Here is a 13,725-nt window from a genome sequence, read left to right as displayed (position 1 = left end):
CATTTGGGAGTCTCAAGAAGTAAAACTTCAACAAAAGGTGCTGTCAAAATTGGCTTCCAGCGATTACCATACTTCCCCAAATGAACAATATGAAATGTGCAATTTGGATGACATCACTGCACAGTTCTCATATGACAGCCATGGGTGAAGGCTCAGCAAGTTCCACTGGGCTGCCCACTTTTCCTCTCCAACAGCTACACTGCTCAACACTATCTCAGTCTCTGGCCATGCTAATGGGGCATGCTTTGTGTTGATTCTCACGTTTGAGATATTGAGTGCAATTTCATTCGTCCGTGCCGTGGGTCACATTTATTCCTTATTGTTTTAACAGTGTACATGCAATGTATTCAAATGAATGCTTCCTGCCGTTTGAAGTTATCACTCAGTCAAAGGCACACACGTGATTCCAGCCCGACACTGCACAGAAGCTTTGCTATGGTTAATTCTCTCAATGCTTTAGCATAGCCTGTGCTAATGGTTTTATCCTTTGCTGGCAATACTAGATTAAGCCACAATTTTGAGTACAATAGCAAATTTCCTTCATTGAGGCTTGGCCTATGAAAGTTGAACTCAATGCTGTAACTACATTGACTTGCTGGCGAGTTTCTGCAAAAGTGCAAGGTTGTCTGTTTTAGCAGTCATTGCTTCTTTGATTAGACAAGATGCTCAATTTCACAATGCCAACAGTGTTGTCATCAAAAGATGTGCTGTTTTCTCTCAGACGTAACTTGTCAAAGCAGGTCTACAAATGGCTTGCATTATGTGGAACTATGTTTATAAATGTAGCTCCAGCAAATGCAAACATGTAATTGCACCACAGAATGTAGTTTTCTCAAGACAGTACTCCTTCTTGCTATGGCAATGTTACAATGGACTGAAAATTACAATAGCCCTTGCATTAGTTTGATTGTGTTTTGATTCATTGATCAAAAGGCAACAACAACAACAACAACAACAACAACAACAACAACAACAACAACAACAACAACAAAAAGTACAGCACAATGTTAACTGTCATGCCTGTAGCAGGCAAACAGCTACAAAGGATCACACATTCAATCAATATTTTTCTGCAATACCTTCTTTTGCTTGAGATTTCTTTCAATGCTTCAATGTGGCAGGCAACAAACATAGTTCATGTTTTACTGCTCATGCTTTTAATGCACCACAACCCAATGAACCCAATGACTGAGATGTACATAGGGTCCTTCATTTTCAGGTAAAATCCAATAACTTCCAATATTTCACTTCAAAGAACATTTCTGCAAATTGGTTTAAACCCGATTTATTCCGCATAGACATGACCGACACTGCAACCTGTGACCACTGTGGCCATGAAGAATCGATTGACCATATTTTGTGCGCCTGCCCACAGTAACGTCCACAGAGGGAACGCCTTCGCCACAAACTTGACAAGCTGGACAACCAACCGTTATCGGAAAAAAGAATTTTACACCATTGAAAGGACCTAACGTCACAGAAGAAGGCCGTGCAAGCACTATTGCACTTTTTGCGATCTACCGGCCTTTGTGAACTTTGTGAACGTCTATAACCGGAACACCTTTTGCGTATGTGTGTCTCCGTGTGTGCGTGTTTTTTTTTCCTTTTTCCTCTTTCTAACCCTATCTCCCATCCCCAGTGTAGGGTAGCAAACCGGAGACTGATATTTGGTTAACCTCCCTGCCTTTCCTCTTCATCTCTCTCTCTCTCCACAAAGTTTGCCTTTTTGTAAAGAATGATAAGCAATGCAGGTATTACAAAAGTGATGAATGCTGCCCACCTTTTGTTAAAGGGTGGTCAAGATATACAAGATTAATAATATTATTATTATACAAATATAACATATGCCTCATTTTTGCTTGATACTCAAACAAAAGCCGGCATACATGTATAAAAATATAGTATATTCAGCACCTCCGAGCCTTGAGCCTATGAATGAAGGCTTGTAACCTTTTAGTAGCCGTGCTTACAGGAATATGACAATGGAGCATTGCACCACATTTTCTGCACATTGCATACATATAAATGGTGGTAATGCACTGGGAAGCGCATTAATGCAGTGCTGATGTTGCTTTGCGAGTAGCAGCTGTGGCATTAGGAGTATGTTTACCCAAACATTAAAGAAGGTGGCTGTTTCGTATACTTGGTAATCTATTACTTTTGTTGCGAGAGGTTATCTTGGGAACTGGTAAAACAGGATGACAACAGACAAAAACTAAAGGCCCAGCAGGTCCCGCCCCTAGGATGGACACAGAAATGTTCCGAATGTGTTTGATAATCATACCGATTAATAAATGCAGAGAAAAAAGCAATGAAAGGATTTCCACAGCCTTCTTTATATATTGTTTTTGTTAATGTGGTTTCTTCTAAATGTAATAATAATGCCTGACAATGAGGATTGGTAGAAATGAGTTCGTCCCATGATTTGGGGCTGATCTCTTTGTCATTACAAATTTCTGCGAGTGATTGTGCTTGTTTAAATAGAATGTTTGCGTCCAAAGATGAACTATTGCGTATGTGAATTGTATGTAAAAGTTACTGAAGACTTCCTGAATTCTCGAATGCCAGACAACAAAACTCCCAATGTCTCCCCTGTTTTGCTGTCGGATAACAAAACCCCAGATTTCTCCCGTTTTTCTCGTTAAACATAACACCCAATTTTCACCCCCCAAATTTCAATATATAGAGAACCCAAAAATGACGGACTCTAATTACACATCAAGTGCCAATGAGCTGAAAAAACATACGAGGTCGCAATGTGGTCAGAGATGTGCAGGCACAAAAATGATAATTATACAGAGTTGAGGTAATATCCGCACAGAGATAAAAACAGATACAAAGCAGGCTGTGCTACATAAAATACAGACAGATGTGTCTAATCTAACGGTACATGCAAGATAATATGTGCATACATGTAGAAGAGGTGAAAGTGGGCTGTTTTGTATGCAATGCTTCCGAGTGCTACACAGCAGTGCTAGTAGCTATCTGACTTTTGTTCCAAAGTAAAAGCCTTCCAACAAAAAAGTTTGCTTGGGACCAGGAACAACATAACCATTAACACCGTCTTGTCAGCATTCTTATACTTAAGCAGTCACAGCTTTTCTTAAAAGTATAGAGGAAACAATAGAACGAGCAACCACATACCTAACAGAACCATGTAGTTGTAGCAATCCTGATAGTACTCAGAAGGTTTAGACGAGGAACCTCAAAACCCATCGAGCACTGGGCTGCATAACCATACACATCCTCATGTGGGCCATACTGTGGTGCTATTTAATAAATGTCTAGGCAAAACATAGGCTGGACGAAGTGGCTGAATAAGAAAATAACAGTACAAATATACATAAACCAAAACAATTGAATGTAATCAAGTGCTCCCCTCATTAAGAAAAACAAAATCCCTCAACACTGAATACAATTCTTGTGAAACAATAATCTGACATTGCAAAGATATAATGAAAGAAAGGACTACACCATGTATTCATGTAGCCAATGTCAGTATGTCTCAATATGTCGATACATTTCAGTCTGTTTTGATTTGCTCACAGTGTTTTAACAATTGCTGGGTGCATGTATGCATATGTATAAAGTTGCACTGTACTACAGTGTAATAAATTAGAACTTTATTTTTGTCCATTCACCTCCATTATATCTCCATGCGTATGCACTCCGGCAACCTGCTGAAAATAAAGCTCAACTCAATTCAATGCTGAGAAAGGCCATGTGAATGGCATATAATGGCTTAGTAGGTTGTAGGTGACTTGCAAACAGTGTCGCTTAGGCCCTCCACTCATATGCAGCGAGGTTGACTCTCCACACCCTCATCTCTGGAAGACAAGCCCAATTTCCTGTGGTGACCACAGACATACGACGTCACCTACATACAGTATGGCTGGAACAGTGCAATGCGCAGAAGTCCATGGTTACCCTGCCTAAATAGTTCTGATTAAAGGTGCGGGCAAACCTTGTAATGTTCTGCCCAAATAAAATATATACAATAAAATAATTAGCCCAATGCAAATGCCAGGTTTTTCCTTTTATTACTGGTACCTTTTTTTAAACGCTACAATGAAAGGTAGGCATGAGCAGCGGGGCACAGGTTGTAGCACCATTTTGATGAACTTTTTATCACATAATTCTGTCGAAACCTAAAACATTTTTCCACTTCAATAACTATGCAATGCTACTCTCAATTTACAGCCGCAGCTTTGCAAAAGGAAAATCACAAGTACCTTCATCACCTTCTCCATGCTCTTCTCTTTTTTAGAAGAAAGCTTAATCACTTCTTTCCAAGTTTATTAAGGCTGTTTATAAAACGGCACAGTAAATACAATCGATTTCCAAAAAACACTATCTTTATTTAGCTTCTGCACTCTGGTTTTCTACCAGCCATAAACACATGCCAAATTATACAGTGCTGTCACAGTGAATAATCTTTTAAGAATCTAAAGGCGACACCCATGAACACAGTAAATACAGTTCAAGTATCAAAAAGGTGCATCTTTGGAATCACTTGTAATTCGTATGCTGCTCTCCTACTTGGTGTTGTGTTGTCTGTAAACTATTCCCCCTTCCCCCTACCTATCCCCACCCCACCCTTTTGAGTTTATGCAGCTGCATTCACAAAGACTGAAAATGCATTCTTCTTCTTCATGCAATGCATCTTTAAGATTTAAATGCCACTGACTTGCCTTTTTTACACTTTTTCTTGGCATTGCGTCATCCACAAGTACTCATCAAATCATGCACTTAGATGGCTGTACTCATGTCTGTCTCGTGTGTAGCCTCTGAAGAAGGCAAGACCACAGATACGGCACTTGTAAGGCTTCTCTCCTGTATGTGTGCGCACATGGCGCATCAGGCAGGCCTTCTGAGTAAACCGTCCGGGGCATAGGTGGCAGGTAAACGGTCGCTCCCCTGTGTGTGTGCGCCGATGGTTCAGCATGACAGCCCACTTTGGCGTACGGTACTCGCAAAAATTACAGGCAAAAGTATGCTGGCTTTTCCCACCCATGTGGTGACCACTGCGAACAAGAGGGAGTGGTGGGCCTCCTGCAGAAAGCAGCAGAAAAAAAGATATCACTTCCATGTGTTGTATTTGCAAAGTTTCATAAAAGCTCCTATTATTTCACACATAAGTACAAGTGCTCAATGAAGATAGAGAAAATGAACAAAAATATATATATATATATATACACACAAGCACTGTTTATATGTGGTTCTTCATTCCAGGTGTCAGATAGTCTAGAGTGTGCCAATGTCCCAGTAATACGAGTTTATAAAAACTTATTAACTGGCACTGCAGTGACTCAGAGGAAGCACACACTTCAGATTGACGATTGTTGATTCACGTGCTATGCTACGAATTCAATCCCTACGCTCTGAGCGCCTTTTGTCAGCTCACAATTGCCATGCAGTGCATGAAACTACATGTGTTGCAATTTTTTGTGCTCTTTCATTTGCTGAGAAAAAGCTTGCAACCTTCCAACAATCTACCAGGTGTAAAATACTTTGCATGCAAAGTATAATACAGTGTTTTAATAATGTATCATAGCAGTTTTGTTGTTGCCAAAAGGTAATTTACTGAGCCATAGTCATATTACATGTTAAGCCATCAGCTGAAATGAGCCAATGCATGCATGTACTTCCCATTATTCCCTCTCTAGGTGAAAGTACCATGATTAAGCCTGCACCCACTAGTGATATCTTCACCAAGGATAAGATTCACATACTCCATGGTCCCAGTAGACTGATAAAACTATGCATATAGAGAAAACAAAGCACTCTAGTAGAAGTAAACATACAATTACATTTCAACATCTTATAAGCTGTCACCTGAAAGGTTGATACCCATTTTGAAAGGCATTAAGTAGTTGTTACTTTCATTCTCACATCCTTGCATCAACTCACCTAACAATTAACTTTCATAATAGAGCCTTATTTTGGCTTATGTGAATTACGTTTCTGTAATCGGACCTCTAAGCCACAGGTACATCTTCAGAAAGGTTATAATGTTTACCCTACTGTTGCGTACTTGTTCTGTTAGGTAGAATGCTTTGCACAGATCACATTTATTACAAATCAATGCCGACAGAAATTACGGTGTCAGTATACATAACTTTAAATTGCTCGATATATGCCTTTGAGGTCAAGTTACACGCAGACGTGCACATTTACTTTAATAGTGATGTAGCTCCGTACAGGCATACAGCTGCAGCATATGCGTTCGTTTTCATGAATAGTGCAAGGAAACGGCACACAAAGAAATGATGGAACATGAACATATTTATGTGGCGTTGTTTTGGGCTCTTCTTTAGCCTGAATGGCAATTATTTTAATCAATCCAAGTTCTTCGAGTGACAACGCCTAAAAACAATCGCATAGAAGAAAACGAAACACAACGTTAGTAGTAACCAAACATTTTTGCCATTCTCACATTAGCCACTTTCCTTTAACAGTGTGTCTGCCCCCAAATCGGGAATGTGAACAAATAAAGCTTCACAACCGCGGGCATAAGGCAAGTTCAAAAACGGTCATCGAGGAAACTGAACTGTTTCCACCACACGTGGTCTGCCAGAGCACGCAGAACAAGCGTGATCGATGGAAAAATATAAAGCACAACTCTTTGCGACAAGGACACGAGACAAACGATAATCATCAGTGATGTGACCAAGAACAATCGTTATCACACAGCCGCTCGCGCGAACAGTTTCACTTTCACGCAAGCAGAGTCGTAAACGCAAAGTCGGACGGCCACGCACGGGCGCACGCTCGACATTCTGCTGTCCAGGGAGTTTATTTCTTTTCTCCATGCTGCTGTCAATCGCGCACAGCGAACACATATTTACTGTCATAGTTTACTGTACAGCACTCTATGCTGTAGAGAACACACGGACAACCACAAGATTACTACAATGATTTAATCGCGATGGCGATGATGGCTATTAATGTGATTGAGCTTATCTTTCGGTTGCAAGTTGTCTTCGCCTGACCAGCCTGACGTTCTGAGTAATTTGGGCGATGGCAAAGATACATTTTATTTCATTCAATATTTGAATCGTGTGTGTTCCATCAAAAATTACGCAGTCTGCTTCCCCGGGCAGCGTTTTCGCTTTTGCAGTCGAAAACAAAAGGGAAACGACCAGTCCACTTCCTAATTTCCAGCTCGCTCGTCGTCCGACAGCGCCATCTATTTTTGTTGCTCCTAGTTCTTGCTCTTCAACTGTGCCATCTTGAGCAAGTAAGTTCCGAAGATTACTTTCCCGTTTCATACCATTGCTTTTAGTAATTTATCATTTGTGGTCACCCGGAGTTAATTTAATATGTGCCGCCGATGCTCCCCGACGATGTGAGTTCTCTGCACTCGTATAAGAGCAGTGTGTGCCTTTCCAGGTCCCGTGTTAAGCCTAAGCTGAAAACGTGTTGATTTTGTGATTGCTTCCAATCCTCGCTTGCCTCAAATAGAACGAGAGCAAATGTTGCGTTCCTTCAAGGCTGGTGCCAATTTGACAGAAAGGTTTATGGGTTTACATTTCGGCTTCGCGAATGATTGAAACTGCCACAGAGAAGCGCCAGACAGAACCCTCCAGTTCTTTATATTTTTTTTCACCGTGTGGTTGACGAAAACATCTGCACCTAATTCCCTCCCCGACGCTCGAGTTTCACAAACTACGTTTGCGCTACTGCCGCTGTCGTGTAGACTGTTGCGCACCGCACGCAAATGACGCCGGCTGGTGTGGGCATTCCGAGGTAGTGACCTTTCCCTTCACTACTCGGATTGAATGACGCCACATCGTCGCCGTACCGAAATTCGGCGCCGAACGGGCGCTTCCTTTCGGCGCATCTAGACAAGCTTTGCAAGGAACGCGATTTGCATTTGCATGCTCCTAGCTGTGATTTCCGGCGCAGTTTCATTGCGACAGAGCCAGCAGTTCGACGCTGTCCCGCAGCTTTCCACCACGCCTCTCTTCGGCGCCCTCTTGACGTTAATGTCGCGAGCCCACTCAACACCAGTTCATTGTAGTACAAGAATAGCACCCCCGTTGTATTTTTCCTGAAGCGCTGCACTGACAGGGCAGAAACGCCTTTCATTAGTGCGCGTTCGCACGTCTCCTTTAGTTCTGAGGATGTCTGAGGTCCGTGCTTGATTGCGCAAGCGCAGCTTTCGTTTTCACAGCCGCACATTGGTTCGCGGAAGTTGCAGTCCCATACTGACTTGCTGCTGCACTGACTTTTCTAGAATTCTGTTCCTGACGAAACTGCTAGGCTAGCCACCACTCCTTTGGTTTGTTTCTGTGTTCCAAGCCTGCACGTGGGCATCTGTTGCAAATTCGAAACGCTATTTGCTTGAATGTATGACATCCGAAGTATTAGTTTTTTATTGACACAGTTGGTTTGTTTTCATTTTCACTCGCGTATATTTCCACGGAGTAAATTGTCGGCTGCAAGCTATCTCCACATTTGATAAAGCATGCGCGTGTTTAATTCGAGGTTTATCTCGTGGACGTCTAGCATTGTGCCAAGGTGGATATCGGTTTGTCCACCTGAACCAAGTCCAATTTTATTGCAGAGGCATGATTAAAAAGGATTTGCTTACCAGCCTAAGCGCATTAGTATGAACTTGTGCTCGAAAACTAGGTGATGGTGCCAAGAAAACGTGCACTCGCCAAGAATAAAAGAAAGAAAAAGAACAGACGTTTCGGGCCCCGTACGGGTCCCTTGATCACAATGAAGATATAAGCATTGGCGCGCGGCTATTTATGGGTAAGGCGGCGCAGCGTGCGGGTGTATACGCTCATTTTCATTAAAACTAGGTGAAGAGCACCCCTTGCGGTAGGGAAGCGACCGTGTCGCTTTGCTGCCTAGCAGGAGACCACGTGTTCGGTTGTGAAACGCGGCGACCACGTTCTGATGTGTGCGGAATTAGAAAAACTCGTTTACCTTTAGTTGTACGTTTAAGTACTTCAGCTGGTCGAAACTAATGACTGCAGCGTGCATCATAGCCCTCTCTCCAGGGAAACCTCGATTATTGAAAGATGTTGAAAGCTGGCGCTTCTTGGAATTTATGCTCGCGGACGACTTTTGCATTAAACGTTTTAACTGCCTTGACAAATTCCTACAAGTTGTTTAGAATGATAAAGAAAAAAATTGGCAAAAGTAATTGCGTGTCACTTTGTTGTCGAAATTACAAGAAATTGAACACAAATACATGTGCAAAATATGGCCAGAAATTCACAAGTGAACTCGTCATCAGTAACAGAAGGAGCTTATTGTGATGGAGAGTTACCTCGTCATCGGCAGGTAAGGAGTTCAAGGTGACATGACATTGGTTTGGTGCCTCATGGGGAGGTTTGTTGAATGAATGAATGAATGATTGAGTTGCTATGCAGCACAATTGGGCTGTTGGGATGCGAGCTCATTAACTCTTAGTTGAACTAGCCTTTCTTGATGAACTGGTTTTTCTTCAACCATGACCACTACCTGACAGCCATACATATGTGTTGTGTGCACTTCGTAAAATCTCCACTTGACATATCAAAAGCTGATCGTGAGGTGTCTAATGGTTTGCTCTCCACACTGCTTTGAGGAACTGGGAAGCAGTAGCTCTTACCCTCGACATCTGGCACTATGCAGTACTGTGGATGCAACAGGCTACTCCAGGTCATTTTTGTTTGCACACTGAGCACACTTTGAATACATGCAGTATGCCTCAGTTACTACAATACACCTGCATTCTGTTGTATGCATTGTCACCTCTGCAGCTGTAGCAAGGTGTCTTGGAACTCATCAAACCCACCCTTCCCTTTGACTGCAGTCATTTCTGCTGTCAGCTTGCACACACGTGTCTGTGAACTGGGAACACTTCTTTTTCTTTGTGCGCAGGCCGTTATGTCTCTTGGCAGTAACTAGGATGCCCGGCCAACTGCCGTGCCCACGTCACCCGCTGTGCTTTGTCGGTATTGACCTGTAAGCACTCGGCAGCTCCTGCTGAACGTTGTCGTAGGCACACAAGACACACACACTCACCAAAGAAAGGCACTTCCTGTCAAGTAAGTAGTCTTCGCATTGTCACATGTTGATCATGGTGCATATGATAATGTCTTGTTCCTTATTACTTCTGCCTGTCCTTTATTCTATATGGGATCACTGTCGGAGTTGATATTTATAGAATCTGATCAGGTGAATTAGGTGTCTAGGGCCATCTATATTTGTCATAATGCCTGTGTCACCTGGACAAGGGTAATTATTAATGCAGGCATTGCATGAAGTGTGGTGTTGTTTTGAAAGGAACATCCTGCCACCCCCTTCCCCCTTCAGTGTGTCTAAGCAGATTGCAATAGTGTGTGCCTGGTGACTACTCTATACCCCTGTCACACGGACACTCGAGAGTCTTTTGAACAAAAAGACTTCTCCCGAAAAGGAGTTTCGCCCGCAGACACATGATAAGGAGCGATCTTTTTCAGAAGCGGTCTTTTCTGGAAACTGAATTCGTTGATCTCTCTTACGGCCAAAAAGGAGTAGCCTCGAAATCAGTGAGTGCCAGCAACTATTATATATTAAAAAAAAAGCAAGCACGTATTTCTCTGTTGCCTAGGCTCATCGTAAAAAATGATTGTCTTGCAGAAGGTGCAGTAAACCCAGTAATGCTCATTTTCTTCTGTACTCTCGTAAGCAGGTCGAATGGGTTGCGGATGTCCTGTGATGACACTTACAGACGTGCGCCTCACAGACGAGAAAAATCGCGAGCAGCATTGTGAGGATCGATGGCCAATGCCGTTGACGAAACAGCCCTGGGCGCACGCAAAAAGCACCCTATAGTGGGAATGCTGCAGCCAGTGTGATAAAAGAAGCCCAATGTTGCCAGGCAAACTTGTGCACTTTGCTAGTCCTGCAAACTCTCTTTAAAGTACGAGAATAAATCTTTGCCATAACGTTTCTTAATCTGGTGTTGTTAAACCTATTTGAAAAATGTGCAATACAACAACTTTCCACTTATATTTCGAGATAGATCACTTTAATTTGCCCTATTTAGTTTCACATGCCAGCGCCACGCTTTTGGTAGCGTGTCCAGAAGGAAACATTAAAAAGAGATTGTCAGTGCCGCGTGTCTGTTGTGGAATGCCTTTTCATTAAAAAGTCTTTCAAGTAGGTAAGAGGACGCTTACGTAAAAGAGTTTTTGCATGCTCGTGTGACAGAGGTATTAGTTGAAATTGACAAGATGGAGATGCTTAAATCCGTTCTGGAGTGCTTTTTTTTTTCTTTTTCTGCTTCTATGTGCTTGTGTTGCAAGACCACCACATGACAAGGTGCCTTGTCATGTTGTGCCAGTGGTGCAACCAAGGTGTCTAAATTGTTCAGTGAACTTGGGCTCTCCTTGGGCACATCACTGACGCTGATGGACGCAGTCAGAAAGTCATTTCGTAGCCTTACCACTGTACCACCGTCACCAGTTGCATAGGTTTACACATTGGTTAGCATGCTGCGTCATGAAGCTGTGCATGCACAAATGCACTAAAATGCGGACAACTGTTGAAGTGCTCTCTGTGATGCAGTACTTTGAGACTTGTAAGACTGGTAATTATATATGCTATAAGGTACCCTCAGTAGTGCCAGCGGAGAGCAATGGTTACGGTTGATAAGCATTTAACAAACTTTTTGGGTGGCTTGCAGGCATGTTGTGTGGCATTTGGTTCCAAGCAACATGGCGAGTCTTAGACATACTGGTTCTGACGAACCTCAATCGCATTGTGCTTGTGTGACCATGCAAAACCAATTCTCAGCTGTGGAGTAAAATGAGAATGATGACGCCACTTGAATGTATATTTACCCAGGGGGCCATTCACGATTCTGCCTTGTCGACCAACCCTGCTGTATTTTCTGTTGACTTCTTGAAGGGATAGTGGCATTGATGTCGTAGTTAGCCCAAACATGAGCATCATTTTATTGTCAAATCAGTGCCATTCCAAGAACAGGCAAGGCAGCATCGCAGAGTGTGATCAACGAGCTCTAAAATTATGGCATTGTGCAGGCCTATCTCAGCCCTGCAATCACTCTAGAAAACACACCAAGTGCAGTTGGTAGTCACAGCTGTTCATGTAGCTTGTGTATGTCTGAAAGTGTTAACCTTTACGCAAGATGATTTAAAATGTCACCTTTTTACTGGCAGGAAAGGAGCAAGGCAGCAGAATCGAAACTACACCACAGCTAGAACCTAACAACAGCCCAAGGTAGCGCCAAGCAAAAGTGATGGCTGCCAACCATGATAGAAAGAATGATGACTGCTACTTTTACTTTTACTCGACGTGCACCAAGGTGAGCCAATTACTTTACCACCACATTTTGCAAAGAGGTGTTTAGCCTTGTTCACACCATCCTTTTTCGTTGCGTCACCATTGTGGGAAGCAAGTCTGTCAGAAGCGCAGTTAAAAGCTGAACTAGTGGCATGGTCTGTTTTGTAAGAAACGCAGTTACACCTGGTAAGGCTTTCTAATAAGAATTCATCAAAGGGTTCTAATAATTGTATCTTATCAGTACGCATTGGTGGTTGTTAAAAGGAACAGCTGTAGCCTGTTTCTAGAAACTTTTTCACGGACTTGAGATTAATTGCTTTGTGTTGTTGCAGGGGGATGACTGTCCCTTCCGGCACTGCGAAGCAGCTCTGGGCACAGAAACGGTGTGTCCAGCCTGGAAGGAAGGCAATTGCATGAAGAAGTCGTGCAAGTTTAGGCACATGGAAAGCAGGGTAAGGATGAAGGGGGCGGTGCACTGTTGTAACTACTAGATTGTGCGCTAGTGCTACCTTTTTTATCTTTCTATCTCTGCACAAAAAAATTTCTTTACTACGTAATCTGGTTTAACAAAGCATGAGCTTGAAGGAACAGTGAAACAAGGGCACTGTGTTGCGATGGATACCGCATTAAATAAAAACTGAACTATGTTTGCATTAAAATTTGATACAGCTGGTATAGAAGCTTGTACAGTAAAATAGTTTATACAGTAAAATGTAATACTTACCTGCTCGAGACATAGTTGCCAAAATTCTCGACTTAGTTTTCATAAGAGTGTAATGTGTTAGCGAACCGTTTAAACTGTAGCTGCTCTTAGAATTGTTTCTGGTTAGGGCTTACCGTGATCATATTTAGTTATGCGCCGTGGTACCCTGGAGGCTACAGAACTGCACTACTGAGCTCAAGGTCATGGTTTAATCGCCGTTGCGGTGACTGAATTTCGAGCAGAGTGAAATAAAACGCTTGTGTACTTAGATTTAGGTACACCGTATGATGAAATACTCCAGGTGGTCAAAATTAATCCAGAGTCCACCACGACAACATGCCTCATAAGTGGATCATGGTCTTTAGCACAGGAAATCCCAGAATGTAAATTTTAATCGTATTTTATTGTGTATAATCTAACTGCATCTCGTCAATTTATGGTGTGTTTGAAGCTGCAACCATTTAACACAAATGGAAAGTGACGGGACTGATGTACCTTTGATTCTAGCTTCAGTGTGGGTGAAAGGATGTCTGTATGGATGAGCATTAGAAATGCACGATAATTATCAGAATATACACAGAAATACACGGATAAGCATTAGAAATGTAATTTACATTTGCACTGGTGCATAAATCAGTGTACGTCTACTAAAGAAGTTGTAGGGAACCAAGGGATCGCAGCGGAGCGCTAGAACAAGAGGACCAGCCTAGTAGGCTTCCAGAACTGAACTG

At 42.5% G+C, this 13,725-nt stretch overlaps 1 protein-coding gene and 1 long non-coding RNA gene across 5 annotated transcripts in view; one reads left to right on the top strand and one right to left on the bottom strand.

Moving 5' to 3' along the window:
• Positions 1-3,250: 3,250 nt before the first annotated feature.
• LOC129386123 (uncharacterized) lies at positions 3,251-7,040 on the bottom strand. Its single transcript, XR_011893802.1, has 2 exons — positions 6,762-7,040; positions 3,251-5,052 (listed from the first exon to the last, which is right to left on the bottom strand). It is a non-coding gene; the product is annotated as an uncharacterized lncRNA (long non-coding RNA).
• A 111-nt stretch (positions 7,041-7,151) lies between these two features.
• Positions 7,152-13,725, top strand: part of LOC126536016 (uncharacterized) — an 83,033-nt gene continuing 76,459 nt past the window's right edge. For 3 of the 4 annotated variants that reach the window (XM_055073483.2, XM_055073485.2, XM_055073486.2), the window contains exons 1-4: positions 7,152-7,240; positions 9,883-10,049; positions 12,168-12,313; positions 12,624-12,743. In XM_055073483.2, the coding sequence (XP_054929458.1) occupies positions 12,248-12,313; positions 12,624-12,743 (186 nt within the window). In that variant the 5' untranslated portion in view covers positions 7,152-7,240; positions 9,883-10,049; positions 12,168-12,247. The other variant, XM_055073484.2, reaches the window with a different exon arrangement.

Source organism: Dermacentor andersoni, chromosome 4, assembly GCF_023375885.2.
Source record: "Dermacentor andersoni chromosome 4, qqDerAnde1_hic_scaffold, whole genome shotgun sequence".
Classification (NCBI taxonomy): Eukaryota; Metazoa; Arthropoda; class Arachnida; order Ixodida; family Ixodidae; genus Dermacentor; species Dermacentor andersoni.
Note: the sequence above shows the minus strand (reverse complement) of the source record. Positions and strands in the feature narration are given on the sequence as shown.